At 43.7% G+C, this 22,977-nt stretch overlaps 1 protein-coding gene across 2 annotated transcripts in view; it reads right to left on the bottom strand.

Annotated features, from left to right (window-relative positions):
- The window catches only part of CLTC (clathrin heavy chain), a 39,427-nt gene that overhangs the window by 14,686 nt on the left and 1,764 nt on the right, over positions 1 to 22,977 (bottom strand). For both annotated transcript variants that reach the window (XM_064166420.1, XM_064166421.1), the window contains exons 2-14: positions 15,989 to 16,196; positions 13,648 to 13,916; positions 12,736 to 12,897; positions 11,784 to 11,897; positions 11,230 to 11,403; positions 10,239 to 10,436; positions 9,407 to 9,607; positions 8,696 to 8,848; positions 8,129 to 8,251; positions 7,743 to 7,880; positions 7,470 to 7,634; positions 7,171 to 7,351; positions 6,684 to 6,847 (exon numbers count right to left, since the gene is read on the bottom strand). In XM_064166420.1, the coding sequence (XP_064022490.1) occupies positions 6,684 to 6,847; positions 7,171 to 7,351; positions 7,470 to 7,634; positions 7,743 to 7,880; positions 8,129 to 8,251; positions 8,696 to 8,848; positions 9,407 to 9,607; positions 10,239 to 10,436; positions 11,230 to 11,403; positions 11,784 to 11,897; positions 12,736 to 12,897; positions 13,648 to 13,916; positions 15,989 to 16,196 (2,250 nt within the window). The remainder of the gene's footprint in view (positions 1 to 6,683; positions 6,848 to 7,170; positions 7,352 to 7,469; positions 7,635 to 7,742; positions 7,881 to 8,128; positions 8,252 to 8,695; positions 8,849 to 9,406; positions 9,608 to 10,238; positions 10,437 to 11,229; positions 11,404 to 11,783; positions 11,898 to 12,735; positions 12,898 to 13,647; positions 13,917 to 15,988; positions 16,197 to 22,977) is intronic.

Genomic DNA, 22,977 nt, shown 5'->3' with positions numbered 1-22,977 from the left:
TCTAAACCAGTTTCTGTAAGAGCTAGGAAAAATTCTGTGTCTCAGAAGCAGTCTCTTTCACAGCAAAACAAGGGAACACAGTCATCGGCTTCCCCCTTGCCAGCCTCTGCCCCTCCTTCTCCAAGTGCTGGGAACACAGCCAGTGTTCCCGCCACTAACGTAAACAATGATAGCAAAAACAAAAATAATGGTCAGAGTTTAGCAGGAGCCTCAGGAGCACAGACAGGTACCCAAAATCAGAATGTTCCTAGCAAAAATGAAAACAAGTCAGGGTTGGCAGGCATCCCAGGAGGACAGGCAAACAATCCCACTAATGCTAATGCTAATGCTGGTAACGCTAGCCCAGTCAGTCCAAATCCTAATGACACCAGCTCAGCCAATTCGAACCCCCAGCCAGCAGACCAGAACCAAAATCCTCCTGTTAAAAGCAAGGCAGATCTGAGCTCACAAGCTCCAGGTCAGACCCCTAAGGATTCAAACCCTCCAAGTCAGACTCCTAAAGATTCAAATCCTCCAGCAGACACATCCAAGTCTGTTGCTGCTCAGGCCCTTCTGGCACCTGCTAAGGCAAAAGCTAAGACAAAGAGTGGTTCGCAGGAGGATGTAAGAGATGGGACCTCTGGTGATCAGCAGCAAGAGGAGGAAGAGGAGGCAGTTAGTCTGCGAGACCTTGTAGATGTGCTGAGACAACAATACTCAAGTGAGAGGAGTGCTGTGAGGTTAGCTGCCAGGAGAGAGGATGGTTCCAATGAGTTTAGGAATGCTATGAGGAAGATTGTGTTAGGCCCGGCACCACCAGAACAACAGGAAGAGGAGGAGGAAGATGACATCCAAGGCTCCAAGGATCCACTCAGAGAGGTCAGGGAAGTTAGGAAGGAATACACAAGGGAATCAGGTGAGCCAATCTTAAGCTGGTTAGTGAGATGCCGTGGCATTGGTGCTAATGCCCTGCAGGTAGGACACAAGTCTGCCAAGCAGCTGGGACCACTCACTAAGGAGAGTGGAGTGGACAAACACCTAGCAAGTCCTCTTGGTAGGGTTAGCTTGTGGACACGCCTTTTGTTGGCTGTGGCTATGAGATATCCTTCCCGAGATGATTTGCCATGGGCTGCCAAGAAGTGGAACACTGTTGAGCAGGGAATTAAACTTCTGAAGGAGTTTGCTGTGAAGGAAGTGCTTTATGGAGATCATGGCACTCATGAGCCTGACGATATTCCTTTGGGAACAGGTCTCATGAAGAAGCTGATTAAGCTTGCTCCTTCATCCTATGCTAACATCTTGGCCAGTAAATTCCTAGCAAGGAGTGATAATGGAAGATCTTTCACTGTTGGTGAATTCACTGATCAGCTCAGGCAGATTGAGGACAGCTTGTCACATTCTGGTATAATCTGTGCCATAAAGACTATGACTACAGAGATTAAGAATACCATGAAAGAACTGAAGGAGGACCTTACAACCTCAATTTCCAATCTGGTGAAGGATACCGTTCCTGCATCATCTGAATGGGTGCATGTTTCTGCAGTCAGGAACAGACGCCCACCTCCTGCAAGGCAATTCCAGCCTAGGAGGAGACAAATTCCACCCAGACAGCAGCAATCACGTGCGTCACTGTGGATACTTCTGCGTGACACATACGGTGAGAACATGAACAAATGGGATGGTAAACCTACTTCAGCTCTTTCAAAGAGAGTCAGGGATCTGCAGAGTGGCAGAAACAGAGGCAGTAATGCCCGAAAAGTAGCTGTCACTTCTTCAGCTCCCGAGAGCAACTGCAATTGTTCCAACAGTTGCAGTTCCTCTCACAACAACACCAATCACTGTGTACACCCTACATGCCATGTTCAGCATTAGGGGTGCCCTGCCTCCAGCCAGGAGGAGGAAAGGGATAGTGGAGAGAACCGAATCTATTGGAATGTATTCATTAGGTGGCCTGGCAGTTCAAGAGTTCGGAAATACAGGGCTTTAGTTGACACAGGTGCTCAGTGTACTTTATTGCCATCAAATTGCAAAGGGACAGAGTCCATTTCTATTTTTGGAATCACTGGTGGATCTCAAGAGTTAACTAAGGTACAGGCTGAGATCAGTTTAACTGGTAAAGAGTGGAAGACACATACTATTGTAACTGGTCCTGATGCGCCTTGCATTCTGGGAATTGACTTTTTGAGACAAGGTTGTTTCAAAGATCCTAAGGGTCATAAATGGGCTTTTGGAATAGCATCTGTAGAGATTGAGGATGATAAATTGAAATTGTCTATTAGACCTGAACTTTCTGATGAATCTGCAGTTGTGGGACATCATGACATAGAGGATCTGGAAGTGCCAATTGCAACTCAAACTGTTCATCACAGGCAGTACAGAACTAACCGTGACTCTTTGTTGCCCATTCATCAGCTGATTCGTCAATTGGAGAGTCAGGCTGTCATCGAGAAAGCTCATTCACCTTTCAACAGTCCCATCTGGCCTGTGCGCAAACCTACGGGCGACTGGAGACTGACAGTTGACTTTCGTGCCCTCAATGAGGTGACGCCACCCATGAGTGCAGCTGTGCCGGACATGCTGGAACTCCAGTACGAGCTGGAATCGAAGGAGGCTAAATGGTATGCAACCATAGACATTGCTAATGCTTTCTTCTCTATTCCCATAGCAAAGGAGTGCAGGCCTCAGTTTGCATTCACTTGGAGAGGAATCCAGTATCAGTTTAATCGTTTGCCTCAGGGGTGGAAACACAGCTCAACCATCTGTCACTCAGTCATCCACAATGCACTGGAGAAAGGTAAAGCTCCAGAGCACATCCAATACATCGACGACATCATTGTGTGGGGCCAAACTGCTGAGGAAGTCTTCGAGAAAGGTAACAAAATCATTGACATTCTGTTGCAAGCAGGTTTTGCCATTAAGAGAGACAAGGTCAAAGGACCTGCCAGAGAAATTCAGTTTCTGGGAGTGCGGTGGCAGGATGGTCGCCGTTACATTCCTCAGGATGTGATCAACAAAGTCTCTACCATGGCAGTTCCCACCAGTAAGAAGGACACACTTTCTTTCCTTGGTGTGGTGGGATTTTGGAGACTACACATTCCTGGTTTCAGTCAGATTGTCAAACCTCTGCATGATGTGACTCGTAAGAGAAACAATTTCGAGTGGGGACCTGAACAACAAGCAGCCTTTGATCAAATCAAACGAGAAGTAGTCCATGCAGTGGGCTTGGGACCTGTGAGATCTGGTCCAGACATTAAAAACATTCTGTACACGGCTGCCAGTGACAATGGTCCAACTTGGAGTCTCTGGCAGAGAGCTCCAAATGAGACACGTGGTCGTCCACTTGGTTTCTGGGGACGTTGTTACAGAGGTTCAGAGACAAATTACACTGCAACTGAGAAAGAGATTCTAGCAGCCTATGAGGGAGTGAAAGCAGCTTCTGAAGTGATTGGAACTGAGTCACAATTGCTTTTAGCTCCTAGACTGCCAGTTCTTAACTGGATGTTCAAGGGCAAAGGTTCATCACCACATCATGCCACAGATGCAACCTGGTCTAAATGGATGGCTTTGATAACCCAACGAGCGCGAATGGGTAATCTTGACCGACCTGGTCTGGTGGAGGTGATCACCAACTGGCCGGAAGGCACAGACTGTTCTAAACCTCCAGAGGAGAAAATAACTCGTGCTGAGGAAGCTCCTCCCTATGGTGATCTCTCTGATCAGGAAAAGAACTATGCTTTGTTCACAGACGGTTCCTGTCGTCTTGTTGGGAACAAGCGAAGATGGAAGTCAGCGGTTTGGAGTCCAACCAGGAGAGTTACCGAAACGAAAGATGGAGAAGGAGAATCCAGTCAGTTCGCTGAGGTAAAAGCTGTTCAACTTGCTCTTGATGTGGCTGAACGTGAGAATTGGCCTATCCTTTACCTCTACACCGACTCGTGGATGGTAGCCAATGCTCTATGGGGTTGGCTAAAGGACTGGAAGAAGAATGGTTGGCAGAGGAAAGGAAAGCCTATTTGGTGTGCTGATCTATGGCAGGACATTGATGCACGGCTGGAGAAAATTCCAGTGAAGGTGCGGCACGTAGACGCACACATGCCTAAGAGCAGAGCCACTGAGGAACATCAACATAACCAGAAGGCAGACCAAGCTGCTAAGATTGCTCAAGTTGATACTAACTCTGAACTTGACATTGACCTTGATTGGAAACACCGAGGTGAGCTGTTCTTAGCTCGGTGGGCCCATGACTCATCTGGACACCAAGGCAGAGATGGAACATACCGATGGGCTCGCGATAGGTCAATTGACTTGTCCATGGACGCTATCACCCAAGTCATCTATGACTGTGACATTTGTGCTGCTATTAAGCAGGCTAAGCGAATCAAGCCCTTATGGTATGGTGAGAGATGGTCAAAGTACAAGTATGGTGAAGCCTGGCAGATTGACTACATCACTTTACCTCGATCTCGTTCTGGCAAGCAGTATGTGCTGACGATGGTAGAAGCCAGCACTGGATGGTTGGAAACCTATCCAGTTCCACATGCTACTGCACGTAACACCATTGTTGGTTTGGAGAGACAAATCATGTGGAGACATGGAACTCCAGAGAGAATCGAGTCAGACAATGGTACTCATTTCAAGAACAATCTAGTGAAAAACTGGGCCAAAGAGCATGGTATTGAATGGATCTATCACATACCCTACTATGCACCAGCTTCAGGGAAGATTGAACGCTACAACGGTTTGCTGAAAACCACCCTAAAAGCCATGGGGGGTGGAACTCTGAAAAACTGGGACAAACATTTAGCACAAGCTACTTGGTTGGTAAATAGTAGAGGTTCAGTAAATAGAGCAGGACCTGCACAATCAGATTTGGTCCAAACAGTAGACGGTGATAAAGTTCCTGTTGTACGTGAGAAGAATCTGTTAGGGAAAACTGTTTGGGTATTTTCTCCTTCGGGCGAAGGGAAACCTGTCCGAGGGGTGGTTTCTGCTGAAGGTCCTGGTCATACATACTGGGTAATGCAGGAGAATGGTGAAATCCAGTGTATTCCACAGAGAAATCTAACCTTAGCTGAGAGAGTTTAAATTCAAGTTGTTAGGAGTTTTCTGTTCTAGGTAACATCGGCGCCCAACACTGAGAGAATCTACGATAGAATCTACAGTACGTGAGCACGAACCCAACGTCACCTGGGAGTCCCTGTTCTGAGCTTTTGAATCACCTACATCTGATTGAAGTGTGAACTGAACTTGTATATATTGTTTTAGTGTAAATATTGGTTTAGATTAGATTGGATAATTCTCAGCGATGCTCTGAGCGAAGTAGACAGGGGTGGATTGTGCTAGTTTGAAGCAAGCTAGAATGTTTTGGTACAAGAACTAGATAACGGGCAGTGAAATGAAAAACAATTGATGTCAACTTCTCTCACAGTCACGCTGAGAACTCTGGGAAGAAGAAAGTCTTATTCTCCATTTTGTTTCTCACTCTTGCTTTTGCCTTAGACCTGGTCACATCTCATTAACCCTGCTCCTACTAACCTTGCTCCCTAACCTCTTGGCTGCACCTCTTTTCTTCCTGAGAACTGGGGTAAGGTTGAGAGGGCCGGGGGGAGGTGTTGGGGTGGTTTGAGAGCCCCTCCTGGGGACTCAGGTTTCTGGGAGGGGAGTTGTGCTTTTGTATTGTTTATCCTTTGTATATTTCTGTATATAATTGTATATAACTGTATGTATTGTAAATAGCTGCTTGTAAATTCTGCTAGCTGTAAATAAATTGCTTCATCTATATTCCCAGGGTCCGTCTGAGTTAGCTGGGGCAAATTCAAAAGTGTGGGGGGCGGGGAAACCCCCAAACCATCACAGGTGGCTTGATCAATTTACATACCTTACACCTCAGTGACACCAGGTTAGTTTTATAGAATTCTCATTTGGAGAGTTTTGCCATCTTCAGATATGATCAGCAAAATCTAAGACTATGCTACGTAACCAACAAACACGAAGGCAGGAAATGTTCCCAGATAAAGCGTTCCCCTCCCACACCGTTTCTCAGGTGTCACTGTGACACTGTCACAGTTGTCAATACGCTCAGCGCTATCAGGCTACAGAATCTGAACTTTGAGCAGACCATCTTTTCTGTTCCTCAGAAGTGTTTCAGCAATGCTCTGAATCCTAGCAGGAACAGTCAGCATGTACTACACTGACAGGCATATCTTAGAGACCTGAGCTGCAGCTCATCTGCCTGAAAGTTCTGTAATAAGATGAGGGAGATCAAGCCTGAACTCTGAAAGCATTTACAGAATTGACTCCATTTATTGTTTCTCTAGCTGCTCAGTTGAAGCTGATTACACTGTGAGTAAGGATTAAGCTATGAACTCACTTGCCATGGTGGTTTTTCCACACCTTCAAGCTACACATTTCCTACTTCACAACAAGTTCTAGATGAGATGGTGCTGCTATTACAAGTTTAGAGTTTGAGCCAAGTTAACCCTCCTAAGAGCACTAAGGATTTGGCAGATTCTCCATTTCTCTGGCTCTGTTAGGAGGTACTGCCAACATGCTCAATACCTCTGGTTTAAAGGGACAAAGAGATCTTAATTGCAAAGGTGCTCATCTGTATTTTCAGAGAGCTGCCTCATTTCACCAGGGACACACATCATCTTTTATCAGCACCCCAAACAGCCTAAGACAATCCAGTGCTACCCACGCATTACCTTGAGGAAGTTTTTAACACGTTCTGGATCATAGCAGTTACTTTCTCTGCAGATCCTTTCCACTTCTTTAATTTGTCCTGTCTTGCATGCAGCTTGAATATACTTGAAGTGCACATCTGGATCCTGGCTGAAGTTTACAATGGAGCCCAGGAAATAAAACAAACCTCGAGGGAAACAGTCAACACGTTAATTTACTAGAGCACTTGAGTTGCAACAGTATTAGCTTTAAAGCAAGCCTTCCAAGTTACCAAGTTCACACAACAACTTGATTCTGGCTACTGCGGTTTATAAAGACATGAAGAGGATTCAAACACTGCAATTTTTACAAAATCCAGATTGTCCCAGCTGATGCGAGCCTGTTGCATTCCTTCTGTGTTTCACAGTTAAGTACATTATGTCCAACTCGGATAAATGCTGATGGATCATCGTCATCAACTGCCAGGTAGTTAAATGTCAATACAGCTTTCTTATAAGAGCCCAATCTTACCTTCAAAGCTCTTGAAAGATTCAAACAGCTCAATAAGTGACTGTGTTGACAGCTGTTCGTGGTATTTTGAAGCTACTTGGACACAGATCTGCAGGTTCTGGCGAATGTTAGCAGACAACATAGCACGCAGACACTCCAGGGAGTCTTCGACCGATAAGGAACCGAAATAATTCACTAACCACTGCAAAGACACATAAGCCATTTTAGACTCATGTAGAGCACTCCATGCCCTGAAATCAAATGCTGAAACCGATTTTTAATGTGCTGACATGCTCAATCTAGCACATTTGAACCCATACCTCAGGATTGAGTAGATGAGTGTGAACAACTGCACGTTTGATGTCATACAAGTCCGTGAAGTGTTCGAGTGCTCTCTGTAGCAATCCAGCCTTCTCACACAGCTGAGCTATGTGAGCCCGGTCATAATGAGTAAACATTTGGTTTCCCAGGATGGCATCTGCAACCTAGAAGGGACATTGAAGATTCCTTTAGTTCCCAAAAGCTATCACTTTGCACGGACCACAATGCAGTAGTTAGCCTAGCTACAGACATGCCAGTAACTTAAAGCATACCTGAGGTGCATGCATGAGGTTCATCTCAAGTAAACGCGTTTGCAGGGGACCTTCTGAGGGACGATTATTCTTCAGTGCGTCCAGCAAGAAGGCTGTACATTGCTGAATTAAATTATATTCCATAAAGACATCTACAATCTGCAAGTAAAAATATAGGGTTTTGATTAGAAACTGGAAACCTATTTAAGTGAAGTGCAACACCAAGCAAAGATTCCAAAGCTGCATGAAGCTGTCATTTAGCGTTCTTCAAACTAGGCAAGAAACAGCATTGCCCCAGTAAAATAAATCCAAAGAGTAAAAAACCTTTCTCTAATGGCAAGAGTGTGGCTCCTCTTACCAATTTAGGGCCTTGAAGTTAACATTTCATAGTGATAAAAGTTATTTACCTGTGTTATGTCTGCAAGAGGCTCTTCATCTTGAACAAGCATTTGTGCAAATTGCTGTCCTTGATCAGGGCTGATTCTCATGACATTCCTCAGCAAGAAAATCCAGTCTGGAGTATATCCAACCTGAAGAGATAATAATAAGTAATAACTCAGCAAGGGCACATCCCTTGTTAAATACAGAACTCAGTAAAAGCTACCATCAGAGGCTTACACAACCCACTCAGGATTTCCTCATTTGGAAAAGGCTACATAGGGAAGTATTTCACCATCCCTGGAGATGTTTAAAAGAGAGATGTGGTGTTAAGGGACATGGTTTAGCACCACACTCAGTGGAGTTAGATAATGGTTGGACTCAACCTTAGGTCTTTTCCAGCCAAAACAATTATATGATTCTATGACAGGATACACATGGGAAGTCCAGAAGTTATTATTCACAACAAAAATCTCAGGCCAAAGCAGGTACTCCACAGGCTCCCAGACTCTCCCTCAGTCACTTTTAGCTACTTTGGAAAACGCAACAGTTTTTCTTAAACACAAGACAGATACAGCAATTTAATATCCTCTCACCTTCTTAGCATACAAAACAATCTTCTGGACTTGTCCTGTTTCAGCGAAACACTGGATGACTTTGTTTGGAACATTGGCTCTCAGATAGACACTAAGTGCCAGCGTAGGATCTACAGATTTCACAAGGTCTCCCAGCTCCTCTGAGCACTCCAGCTGTTTAAAGATAAATACAGTTACTCCACCCTGGCAGTGCCACGCTGAAATGCATTACTAACTTCCTCATTCCTTTTCATTTTGGACTTCTCTTAAGAACCATGAAGGCACGATCTGACTCAGCAGTGATCAGTGAGCTCAGTTCCTTACACTGTTCTACAGAAGCCAGAAACACATTTGCAGAGCTAAAAAGAATTAGGTGAAACACTGTATCAGCATGTTTCCTTAGCTCATTACAGAAATGTAACTACAGATCAAAGTATATGCTAGTCAGTACCCACAGAAGCCTGAAGTGGCATGGAAAAGAACTGCAGCAGCTTAGAGCTTTCCATAGGAAGTTCTCTCTGCTGTAGTTTAAGAACTGGATTTGATTGATTCTCTTGCAGTAACATGAGTCATAGCTGCAGATAGAGTGAACACTTATTGCTCAACTGTCTGATCACACTAACACACTGATGAGTTACCCAGCTGAGTGTTCCTGGAGCAGGGGGCAGGCTGTCAAGCAGCAATGTCCCTCCTCCTCCTCTCAGGCTCTGAACACATGTATCCCAAATTTACCTTATCTTCTTTTAACCATTTTTCCAAGAGCTGTTTGCGCCCCTGCTGAAGGACTGGTCTGCAGAGCTCCAGGGACTCGTACTTATTCAGCTGTCCTTGGTCAAGCAGAATGCCGAAGTACTGGAGTAAAGGGGAAGTCTGTCCTGCCTGAGCTGGAACAGCCTGGAACCGGCGTATGGTGTCTGGAGTACGCAGGATTCCCTGCCAGAAACAGATGTACTTCAGTTTTCTCTTCTGCTGCCGTGGCTTGGCAAGAATTTCTCTAGAAAGACGCATCTGGAAATGCTTGCTACCGCAACATCACACTCTGCCAGCCCAGTGTAAGTCAAAAGCAGTATGGTTGAACATCAGACATTGCTTTTGATATGTTTTGACAGAAGCCGTGCAACAGTGGCCTATTAAACTTGTTTCAGTAGCAATGCAGATTTAAGTTCAGAGGACTGTCCTAGAGCATTAAGACACTTTCATCCTTGCAAGCAAGCTCCTTTCATCTGAATTTAGTCTCTTAGTCTGCCATTTTGCTTCCAGATGCAGCCTCGGCTACAGGATGTCTTCACAGAGGCTTTTCTAATCACTGAAGAAACATTAAGCCTCGTGGCCATTACATTACCATTAATTCTTCTCCCTGTCTGTGGGCTTCACACAAACTTTAAAAACTTCCAGCATACAATCAGTATTCTCAGCACACTGCATACAGATTCTTCACAGCTACATTACTACAGGAGCAGCAGCAAGATGCTGGTCTTGCTGCCTAAGAAATCCAGCAAGCTTTCCTGGAGCAAGAAGCATCAGCCAGTGGAGTTCATTACTATTCTAAGTATCAATCTCTTACCTTTGGGGCATTAGCTGCCACTTTTGCTGCCTCAGAATAATTCCCTTGTGCAAAGAGTGCATTGAATTTTCTGGCAAAGAGTTCCTCAGCACCTGCCAGGTTGTTGCGGACAGCCATTCGTAAAGCTAGGTCAGGATTCTGCAGCACATTTGTGATATAGGGAATAATATTCTCTTCTTCCACGCACACTGAGAGCACCTGAACAAATCAAGGAAAATTTCTAGTTAGTTGCATAAGTGAGGCAAGCACTAAGGGAACCTCTAAAAGGAAAGATATGGCCTAGACAATGGCCTTGATAGCTGCAAAGTGTTGCCAGTTTATTCAAGAAACAGACTTCCAGTCAGAAAGATCCTCTACCATCCAACTCCTGCAACAAGGCAGATGATTAACAGTTTAAACTGAGCTATTTAGAGCTCAGACATACAGGAATATAAATACTATCTTCCTATACCCTGTACTCAGCATCCTAAATAACCAATTCAAGAGTATAAACAAGGAACAAGCCTCTGCATTACCCACACTGAACGAGCAATCCTTGAAACCAATTCCATGTATAGGCACAGCTGGTCAGTGTCAGTAGGCTAACCTAAGCCAAGGCACAGGTGTATAGAGATACAGTAGCAAACGTTCTTTGGGCCTCAGAACCCTGCTAGACAACAGATGTTCTGTACGGAGTTCAGAGGTAAACCACATTGAAGACTCTCACTGAAGTGTTGTGCAAGAGGATACAATTTGCCTCCCAAAGCAGGGAGTTTCATCCTCTACAGCAGGACAGTTTAGGTGCACTGACTGCCATTACTAAACTCCCAGGATTATGCAACCAGAACTGGACTTGTAAAAGAAACCAGAGATCAGACAAGCTGCACTCATGCTCAGCTACCTGATACCACCATATCCCTCATTCTCTTTTTCCGCCTTGTCTATAATATCCCAGAAAATAAGATTTGAACACTACAGTAACTAAGAGCCACAAGTAGTTGCCAGGCCTTACTTGTCCCTTTCTGTTTACTCCAATAATTCCAGCTGTTGCTTCATGCTGTGCAGTAACAAATATGGTCTCTCCACTGATTCTGTTCATGTAGATGCAGGTGCCAGTTTCCAGATCATACAAGTGGATATAGCCATACTTTGTTATGAGAAACACCACATCATGCTTGTCACTAATCTGCAAAACAGAAACAGGTTAATGGAATTTGGCCTGGGATGAAATGAGTCAGTGCTTTTAAGAATCAGCAGGTGTGCCCTTTCATGACAAACGAGAGCACTGTTATATATTCACTTAATACTTGAGTACTATCACAGCAGAATGATTTCTTAAGAGCTTGAAAGACAGTTAAAGATTCAGGGATGTTTCTTCCATAAATAAGAACATGCTGCCTTTGAATGCTGCTTAAGTTTCAACCCTCACTTTAATGCTACTGAAGCAGGAATCACACCAGTTTAGTGCCAAGCCTCAGGTCAATATATCAACCACCTTGCTTCCAGTGTCACATCCACCCAAAGAAGCTACAGACTTGTTTCTGTGCTTGTTTGCAGATGCCTTACCTGCATGGCAACAGGAAAGTCATTTTGTGCCTCAGGAGGGAAGAAGACATCCACTGCTTTCTTTGGAAAGGGCTGATTTCCAGAAGGTGGTGTGCCAACCTCAATGATATGCAGCTGTGCAATAGACAAGATTAGTCTGTTAGTCCTTGTACTTAATTTATGTGACAAGAGAGTCAACGATGAAAATAGGAGAATTCTTTTGCATAAGCTTGGGATTAAGGCTCAGCAGCAGAGTGAAACTAAGTCAGTCTTCCTACATACTTTCACTATCTAAAGATGTGGCATACTGTATCCATACATACTGTGGCATACTGTGTCCACAGATGAGGGAAGGGGTTAAGCATGATCTTCAGTTATCCCCAGCTATTGAGAAGTTTAAGGATTCAGTCAAGTCACTGCAATTCCTTCAGCTTGGTTAGCATTCTACAAAGACAGATCTGAAAATGTTTTCTCTGAATGTAGCTTTGACTTTGGTTTAGCTGCCACAAAGTAGCTCATAACTCCAGTATAAATATTAGACCACTGGTAAGGCCTGTAACTGCAATTGTTTTCATCCAGCAATTTTGAAGTAAGTTAAGTCTGATACTGGGGATCAGCATCAAAGAAAGATTACAAGAGCTTTTCCCTTAAGCTGAGCCTGTGAAGCTGAGTCACGTGTTTCAAACAGCTAACCAGGCTGATCATGACATGCTGCCTCACTTCATGGCTGGAAGCAGCCTTCTGTTACACCAGGTAGTTAGTTCTTGCTGTGAAGCTCTGTGTGCACCACTTTCCATATAAATTAGCATTCAGCATTCATTTATATATAACAGAAGTAAAATCCAGACTGACATAGTCCTTCCACTTCTTTTCCCCTACAGGCAACTCTGTGCATTAAACCACTTGTTTTCCTGGAAGCAGATAATCAGGGCTAGTCACTGAAGATTACAGCATATTTAGAACCAAGACTTACCTTACCCCCAGCTTGCCCTCTTACTGCAAAACAGAAGAGAGTGGATTCTTCAGCATTTCCTTCCATCTTGAACTGTGCGAAGCTGGCTGCATGTCCCTCAATTGGTTGTGATACTTTTCTATCTACAGAATATAGCTGCATGGCTCCCACCACACGATTTTGCTAGACAAGACAGAACAAGGGTCAGAAATAGAATCACAGAATCAACCAGGTTGGAAGAGATCTCCAAGATCATCCAGGTCAACCACTCATCCAGCCCTATGCAGTCAACTAGACGATGGCATAAGTGCCACCATAAGTGCCTCATCCAGTCTTTTCTTGAACACCTCCAGGGATGGTGACTCCACCACCTCCCTGGGCAGCCCACTCCAAGGGCAAATGACTCTCTCTGTGAAGCACTTCTTTCTAATATCCAGGCTATATTTGCCCTGACAACTTGAGACTGTGTCCCCATGTTTTGTCGCTGGTTGCCTGTGAGAAGAGACCAACCTCACCTGGCTACAACCTCCTTTCAGGTAATTGTAGACAGCAATGAGGTCACCCCCGAGCCTCCTCTTTTCCAGGCTAAACAACCTCAGCTCCCTCAGCCTCTCCTCATAGGGCCTGTGTTCCAGGCCCCTCACAAGCAATCAGCCAGTAATTTCATTTAAGTAAGTGTTGGTAAATACATTCTCACAGCAAGCTGAAGTACCATGCCATGCTTTCTCTCATAAAGGCATCACTTAAGACTCTTAGCCTTGTACTAGTGTTTGTATCATTACTGTAAGATTTTCAATTACACTTCAGTTTATTTCAAGATCCAGACAAGCATTTACATTCTCAACAACGTTTTAGGCAAGAAAATAAACATATTAGTCCTGCTTCTCTAGAAGGAGGACATGAGACAAGCTCCAGGCCCCCCAGGTGAAGTACCTGTGCGGATATGCCAGTCAGCAGGAGCCATTTCTGCTTAGCATCGGTGCGGTAGTTGATGATCTGGCAGCCAGCGAGGCTGGAATGGCGATCAAACATCTTCACCGGCTGGGACTCCCCCTCCATGCTCCAGTGGTAGACTGCGTTATCCGTTACAAGGGCAACAGTATTCAGAGAGATCCACTTCCAGAAGGTGACATCATCTGTCATGGTGTGAGCCTTCATTTTGCTCTTCATTTCAATGTTAAATATTTGAAGCGTTTTCCCAGCTAGAAAACACAACAGTGTCAGCCAGGGAACAGCTTCCACTTCCTTCAAGCACTGGTTAAAAGCAGAAGAACTGCACCATGACATTAAACTCTCACAACTTCCCTTTGAGAAAATGCTGCTATAGACTGCAGTATCTTCAGTGCTCAGCTATTACTTTTAACCAGACCACACTCCTAGGGATAATTTTGCTACTACTGAGCAACCAAACAGATGTGGAAAACAACTTGGTAGGAGTAAGAGCTTCAGCTACAGGAAGAACAAGTTGTGTAATACTTCACATACATCCAAACTTAGATTACAATAATGCTGAGTCTCTTGAAAGTTGTAAGGAGCTATGCAGGTGTCATTAAAAACTGTCCACATCTGTTTCATGTATTAAAAATAAAAAGGCACAACATGGAACAATCAGGTTGCAGAGGGCTTTCATGATTAAGACTCATTAATTAACATCCTCAGGTTGCACTAAGAGCATACACAGCTACTGGCTGCAAACCAGACTAACAGATACTGTGCAAGGGAAGGAATCTAGTGACCAACACAAGCTCTAGAAGGTAAGAGGAAAAGTTCTCCTAACTACATTGAATGGTGCATACACATAGTGGCATGAAATAAGTTATTTCTTCCTGTTGAGAAGATTAAGAAGGTTCTGACCAACTCCTATTAGTTTTAGGAGATAGTTATTTAAGAACATGCTAGTATAGCCTAAGAGGAATAGTAAAGATAGTGTGAAAATAGGTGGAGGTCAGAATATCTGCTACAGTTATTAATTGGAATTCAGCCTGATAAAGCCACAGTGCCATATGGGCAAGTGCTTTCACTCATCAGGGATTAGTTAGAAGACACCATCAGTTCTGCTGCTGACATAAGATGCCAAGTCAGGAGTTCCTCTGGAGCTCAGAGTAGTCTAACACAGTGTAACTCAGGCTACAGGCAAGCCATTTGTTTCCATCTAGTGCAGCTGGACCTTTAGAGTCAAGGGAAATGACATTCAGGTAACATGCATCCTGCAAGGCATATTCAGGAGGGAAAAGTCTAGAGTTAAGGCAAAAGGATCATTCCTGTTTAGAAAAAACTTGGTATCAAGATCTCAAGAGTTTTAAAAACACTTCTTAAGGGGATTCTTTTTCTGTATGTTAAGGATTCTCCTGTTTGGGAGACCACAAAAATTTCAGGATTTTAGGCTCTCAGTTGCTTAAATGCCACTGTTCAGCCATGTGCACCACAGATCTCAGCTATTTTATTCTGCTTTTTCATTTCATAAGACACGACAGGAACTAGTACAGTCAATTGAAATAACTCACCATCTGCACACATAAGAAAGCATTAAAGTTGTGACAAAACAGTAGCACAGTATTAAAAGTCAAACTTGGACAACATTGAATACATATCAACCTTCCCATTAGCAACACATGCATTCCTAAAGAGACATTTTAAGGCTTTGTGTGCCTCTTGGGCAAAGAGAGATTTTTCTGTAGTCCCCTGCAGTTTCCAGAACTGCTTGTTCTGTGTCACCAGAGATACCAAGTTAGGTGACCTTGTGGTTGATTCACCACCCAAGTCTTCCTTGAATAGTTTTACTCTTCCTATCACTAACTGATACCATAAACATGCACAAATTGGTGCACTGGCCCTCCCCAGCAGGGCCAGACTAAGGCCTTCAGGAATATTTTCCCTCCTCCCCAGCCTTAGTTTTCCTTTCTGCAAAGAGAGGCTGAGCTGATAAACTTCATACACTTATGACAACAGGTCTCACTTCCCTCCATCATGATTCCAGACCTGAGACTCCAGAAGTATCTCAAAGCCTACACTTCCCTTCCAGCTCTCTCTACTTTGACTAAAGCAAAACTCATCCTAATGATTGGCAAAGAGCAGGAAGCTTCAGCTGAAGCTTACTGCCCAGCAACCTTCAGGAGAACTGAAAATGCATTCAACTTAAGCTCCCATTAAGCTGTGAGAAATGGGAATGGGATACTCCCACATAAATTGCCCAAGTGACCTCAGTCAATCATAAACTAGTCCTATAGAAAGCTCTCCATCCACTTCAAGCATTTCTTTATCAAGACTTCCATACCTTTTAATGCAATGACTTTACTGGCAGGGTTCATGATAGCACTGTCAGCTGAAATTGGCCTTCGAATTGGGTTGCTGGGGTCATTCATGTCAATGATCACCACTTGAGCCTGTTCTCCTACTTTCTCTCTGATGCAGATGAATTTGTCAGACTCCATTGTCAGAGTGCTGAAGCCAATGTTTGCTGGGTTGATGCCCAGATTTTGGAGCTAGAAGAAAAAGGGGGAAAGTTTAAAAAAAAAGTTCAGCATTAGTTTATTACTCTGTTATAGCTTTTGTGAAAGTCACAAGATACCAGGCATCATCTGTCTTTTTGTAACAATACAACCATTGCCACAACTCTTGCCCACTTTCAATTAAGCCCAGCAGGCTTCCTGAAGAAGTCCTGCAGCATTCAAGCACTTGGTGCCTTGTCTTCAAGGTCCATTTACAACCTACTGGTTTGAGAAGTCAAACTCTGAGACCCTCACATGGTTTAAGGCACACTGAATTTGTCTGTTCCTGGTAACTGTGCCAGAACTGCAGCTTCAGTACTCACTCTCACCAGCTCTGCTCCCAGAGCCTTATCTTATTCCACTGAGCTTGGCAGCTATCACTACTTCAAGCTTAACATCACACGTGAGGCGTCTGAGCTTTATCCTTGTGGAGTTAAAAAAAGCTACCTGTCTAGCAATTAGCCTAGTCCTGTCTAGCAACAAGCCACTACCCAGGAGGCTGAGCTAGCACAGAGGAGATGGACACTGCTGAAATCAGAAATGGCTCACGCACAGCCATACCTAACACAGAAGACATCAACAAACCACGTCCTTTTCTGCTGAGCCAGTTTGCTTCTGCACACCTTTGAATTACGTTTCTAGTACAGCTTGCAACAAACCAGTTCATATCACTTCACTGCGTTAGGATGCAGTAGTGGAACAGTTTATTCCATGTTTCAGTGGGAATGCAGAAAGGTTAGTTCAGCTCACACACAGACAGCCTGTGGCTGGATATACCTTAAAAACTCAACATCAGATTTATCCATTAGAGGAATTGTTTCTGCTACTTCAGATATTCTCCTTTGTGGGAGACAGTCTGAACTTCAAGCCCAAGGTCTCCCAAGGACCAGACCTTCAAGGCCATTTTAGTATTATTGTCCTACTTCGAATGAAAACACCAAGCTCTTATCAACTGTGCTCTGTAGGAGCTGAGAAGACCACGCCTGAGCTGCTCTGCTCCCGCTCGCAGCTGCTGATAACAAGGGTGGTTTACTACAGTGCCCCTTTGCCCTGGCTTTCAGGCAGCATACGAGGAACAAGCAAGATCTAAGCCATGGCACACCAAGTTAACAGAAAAAAGCTTCAGAAAAGACATTTCAATGGTCAATCTGTATCATCCAGCGAATCAAGATGGACAGATCTTGGTACGGCTGAAGGTTGTGACTTGACAGCAAGTCAGCTTTAGCTCCTTGGGTCTGCTGAAGGAGAGAATTTATAGCAGATGATTCAGCCTTTGTGTATGGTTCTCTAGTCACTCTGCCTTGAAGGTTCTCCTGCTCGCTCATGAGAGGGCTTTCCCATTTGAAGTTCTTCAGTCAGGTTCAAACATCAAAACCATGTTAATTTTACACTGATCTTTTCTTAAATTCAAGGTCTACTCAGCTTTTGTTCTCCAAAAGACTTTGGGAGAGGTAAGACTATAAGCAGAACAGATTTAAATGCAATTCTTCAAGTTAGGTCTCAAGATAGTTATCCCAGATGAAGCCCTTCTTCCAAGGCAAAACACCTGAACTTCCTGCAACTTACCACAGCGAACAGTTCCACCCCAAGCCAGCTCCCTTTACATCCATCCACCTGACAACACAACCAGAAAACTTCCAGGAGAAACACAAGTGATTCATCAGCTCTCCCAAGAGAAAAACGTCTTAATGCCACAGCTTCCTGACAGGCCAGAACTCCATTACTCAGATTTACCTGTCCAAAGTCCAGCATCACACAACCCAAACATGGACTCACTCAGATTCCAGATTTAGGATCAGATCTTCTTTCACCTATTTAAGTAGTGTTCTCTAGTCCTAGGACTCTGATATCAATTTCTCCATCAGCTAGGCAGGGCTACAGGCAACTTGCTCACATCTCTGCAGCAGAGAAGGTTTCAAGACACAAGAATTTCATCTGCTAGAGCTAGAGAGACTTATTAGGATGTAATGTTTTCTTCTGTTAGAGCTACAAACTTATCAAGTGCAAAACCACCTATGAAGGATAGCTTGAGTCCCAAGTACTCCACCTGGAAAAAACTCACAGCATTATACTCAAACATTGCTGACAACACAAACCAAAGAAGCAAGTCCTAGCAGATGGTAGACCTCTTAGGGAGGTCTAGACTTAGCCACTGAATCAAAGTTGCTTAGATATTGCAAGACAGATTTATCCTAATCATGATGAAACTGCCATCTGCTAGGTATCATGTCAAAGGTAGCAAACCCTGGTCAGTAGAGGAAGATGTGGTCTCTTTTAAACTTCAGACTATTTTCAAAAGCTAGATATTCTTTGAAAAGATTTAGTTGGTTGGCACTGGAGCTCTGATGAAAGCCTCCTGATGCAGGTGTAACCATTAGTTCTGCTAACATTTCATCTTCTGATCTCAGATCCAAGCACAGAACCAAGCCTGCTTTAGGCACTGAGCAGGAAGGTGACTCTAAGCACAACAATCTCTGCTTTTGGTTACCCAAGTGTCAGCAGCCCAGAGTGGCATTGCCTTGCTCAGAGGGTAGGGCTGCACTCAGATCTCATGCATAGCACTCCTGATAGTATAGCTCATTCCCTGGAGTACAGGTTACTTTCTTCCCCAAGCAGGCTAAAGGTCAGGTGAGTGGGGCAGTATTTATAAAAGCTAAGCAAAGTAAACAGAGACCAAGATGACCATTAGGAAATCTGACAAGAGAGATTTCTGTGAAAGCTTTTATCATCAAAATTTAAATACTATTTCACATACAAACTCCTGAGTTGGCACCACAACTAAAAGAATATAGAGGCTTACCACATGTTTTCTACCCCTTATCTTACTACAATGGAACCACCATCACCCCAAAACTCAATATAGCACTTATTTAGGTCCACTACTTTCACTGATTCACAAAGAAGTTTAAAATATAGTAAATAAATAAATATTAAAATCCCTATACTGTACTACAAAAAGCACTTCCTTGACTTTCAAGCAGATGTGAAAGCAGAACTTGCTGTGCTTGAGCAACCAATTTACAGTTTGAGTTACTTTACACCAACATCTGTTGGAAAGTTCAGTTACACCAATCTCCTGAAAGCATGCTGAGAAGAAAGTGTTCTGTGAAGTAGCTGCTCCATTAGAGCGGAATCATGAAATAGGTTTCCAGAGACAGAAATGGAACCTCAGAGGACTCCTTCAACCCAAGATGGGATACTTCAGTCATTTTCAGGCTGTACTGAGCCAACTTCCACCATGGTCTTTGTCTGAACAGCATTGAGAGGTGGATGATTACCAACATAGTAAATCAAAGTCTGATCAACAAAATCATCTTTTTGCTGGAAAACAATTCAAGCATATTCTTGGTAGCTTCTCCAGATCAGTTGTCACATTACAAGCATGTCTGACACCAAATTGAATGGTAAAACTGCTGACAAGAGTCTCTTTGTTGACCCTTTCCTGGAACATTTGCTTTCTTGTGACAGTTTGCTTAGCTGTCAAATAATTTCTCCTTGCCTCTGAGGAAGGGCACAGAACTGCTGAGTAGACATTTCACCTCGACTCACACTCAACAGGATATAACCACTGTTCTTGTAGCCACAAGCAGCTGCTTAGTTTCTGCCCAGAGACTCCTTATCTACATGCAGCTAGAAATCACGTAGCTAGGAAGTGCCAGTTCACAGAAATATTCCCAGTATTTCCAGAAGCACAGAACTCCTTGATGTGCAGCGAGCCACAGCAGCTTCACTGCAAGGCCATGCTTTGCCAGGCTTTGACTGAACACAGTACAACATGAGGCTACATTTCAGCCACTCATTTAGCTCCATACAGGAAAATCAGCACAGCAAACTTGAGTGTCCCAAAAGATATCGATCTGTCAGAGTTACTGACTGCAGACCTGTAACACTGGAGTCTCTCAGCTGATCTACTTCATATTTACCAGTGCAATGTAAGAGTTACAGCTCATGACAGGCTAGGAAGTTATGTTTTTAAGAGATAAGAATCCCCTACAATAATTGAGAACTCTTCCACTTCTGTATCCTTCCTACTTTCTGCCTCATCCTCAACAGGCTGAGGTAGCCATCCAGTCTCAGCAGCCACAGGCATGCTGGGTCACTGTTCTGGTTACTGTATCTACTGAAACTTGAGTGCAGAAACACCAGCTGCTATCACCTGAATTTGGTGCACTACAGTCTTAGGGTGAAGTGCTAATGAGCAGTGCCACCAGGACAAGCAGGCTTGTTGACTTCATACCTGCTGCGAGGGACATGCCAAGAGGAACAGCTTATGAACTGATTAACTAATTGTTTCTATCCAATTAGCAGAGACACTCTACAAGTTGCCCAGAATCCTCACTGCATTCTTTGTTAGATGTTTTCCCTCTGTAAGAAAACTCCAGGCTCATTGATTTTAACAATTTAGATCCACTAAGAAGCAGAAGGCAAGACCCTCACCAAAACATTGTCAGCCACAGCAGAACTGTCTTTAGCTCCTGAATTACAATCCTAATTAAGGACTTGGCTGCTTCAAATTAATACTGTTGCAGCAAAGATTTAGTGGGCTAGGATATACTGAACTGTCTCACTGCCAGCACAATCCATGGAAACATTTTGTTGTTTGTCATTGTTAGAGTGCAGTAGTACATGTGTAAGTTTTGGATATGACCCCTCGGCTGGCCAGTTTTACTCAGACATCTCTCTGGCATAGCTATCTGTGCTTCTGAGAGCCATCCAAGGGCTACCACACTAGAACACTGCAGCCACCACTCAGGTCTACTCCATCAGTGACCAACAGCTATGAGAGATCTTTTCCTAGTAAAAGGTTGCCTCAGCAGACAGCTTTCTGTCTAGGTAAGTCCACAGAATTATTTAAGTACTTTAAAATATATTCAGGTTCAGATGAGTTAAATCATGCCAGTACATCAGTGCACCTGGTCCAAGTACCATTTCTACAGATTTCAGGGTACTGTGGCTAAATTGAAAGGCAACCATAGATCATCATCTGCTAGTTTGTCTGGTTCCTTCTCACTCATCAGGAAGATGCAATCTTGGAAAAGCTCCATGTACCTACTACAGTGAGCAGTTGTTTCACTTTCACTCTCAACTGGAATCCCTAAAACCTTGATAGGAGCAACTAGATTTGCAGTCATTGGACATACTGAACTCTGACCTACCAGCACACAACCATTGGACTGTTTGCTCACAGCTACTGAAAAAACAATAGTACTGTTAAGTTTTGTAAGATAAGTCTGGCAGCTTTGATAGCACAGGAATCAAGCTTCTCCTTGAGAATTCTCAAGGTAAAAGTTTCTCTGCAGTGTGTTGTTGATGCTCTTTTGTGGCAAGGCAAGAGACAAATACACAGATAACATCCCATGCACTTGTGACTCCTGAGATTCCAGAGCTATGTCATGGGACTCAAAACCTGAAGCCTGACTAGACAATTTGGTTTGAAACTTCACTTAGGAACTCTCCAGAAAGCTTACTAAACCCCTAGTAAGCTAACTACTTGTCACATCTTACTTGCTCAAATGATCTTTAGCTCAAATTGCAGGTCCCAAACATGCTGTACTATGCGCCTGAGAGACAAGACATTTAGGAGCACAACAGTGCAGGGCTTCTGGAGGCTTTAATTCTTCATTCCCATATCACCTAACCAAGATGCGGACAGCAGTAGATAATGCCAGCTTGCCTTGAGTAGTGCAAGATGGAGTACAGCTGGGTTGAAGCTGAAGATCAGGACAAGCTTTGTATAGACACTTACTTGACCATTTTTTGACCTGCAGTAGTGCTTCCATGCAGAACTAGTATCACACTGCACACATTGCTGTCACTCTTCTGCATCAATGCAAAGCAACTTCCAATAATAGCCTCATAAGAACTTTTACGAATAAGGCTCCAGTTGGGTACCTTGTCTTTCCTTAAGCACCAGCTACAAGCTTGCAAGGGTTGCTCAACACCTGCATGACAAGTTTCCCAGACGATGTAGGTCAGGCACAGTTCAAGAAACTGCATTACTGAGTCCAAGAGGACCTCCTATGAACAGCCTGGAATAAGTTAAAGAAGCTCTGGGTAACAAAAGTGTTGCAATTTTAACTTTTCTACTCTCAAATTTTACTCCAACAACAGTCAGAACAACCTTTGAGAACTCAAGTTCCTCTGAATTTCTTCAATAAAGTAAAATGAGGAAGTTAGTAGGTACAGCAAAGTGAAAAATTAAGGGCAGGAGCCACATGTATGCAGGCTCAGAAGGCAGGACACCCAATCTTAAAAGACCAGCTCATACAGGCAGTAGTAAAACATATTTGTTAAGCCACTGCTCTAGCCAAAGAACAGGAGCAAAAAAATGCATAAACTACAAACATAAATCAGTCTTCAGTCAGAACAGTCACATTCCACAACAGCACTGGCCTGAAACCCATCAGCACCTCCGAGTGAAGCTGATGAGTTTCATTACGTAATAGAGCTCATGTCATTAGAGACCCGGTTGTGGGTCACATGCAAGCCTTGTATCTTAAATAATGTATCATAGATTCACTTCCACAATACTTTATTAAGAGATGGGCTACCCAGAGTGCTGGCTTTCACCTGACCACACAGAGCCTTCTCAATACCCCATTCTAAGTTATGCCACTAGCAGGACAGAACATTTGCTCAGAGCTGAAGCTCTAGCCAACTCATGACATTCTCCTGTTAGTGCTACTGGATAAAGAACAGAACAGGGCCACACCTAAGCTACGAATTCTGGCATGGCTTTAAAATGATATCAAAGTAAAATTATCCAGTGACCAAT

The sequence above is a fragment of the Pogoniulus pusillus genome, chromosome 27 (assembly GCF_015220805.1).
Source record: "Pogoniulus pusillus isolate bPogPus1 chromosome 27, bPogPus1.pri, whole genome shotgun sequence".
Taxonomy (NCBI): Eukaryota; Metazoa; Chordata; class Aves; order Piciformes; family Lybiidae; genus Pogoniulus; species Pogoniulus pusillus.
This window is presented reverse-complemented; position numbering and strand designations above follow the sequence as displayed.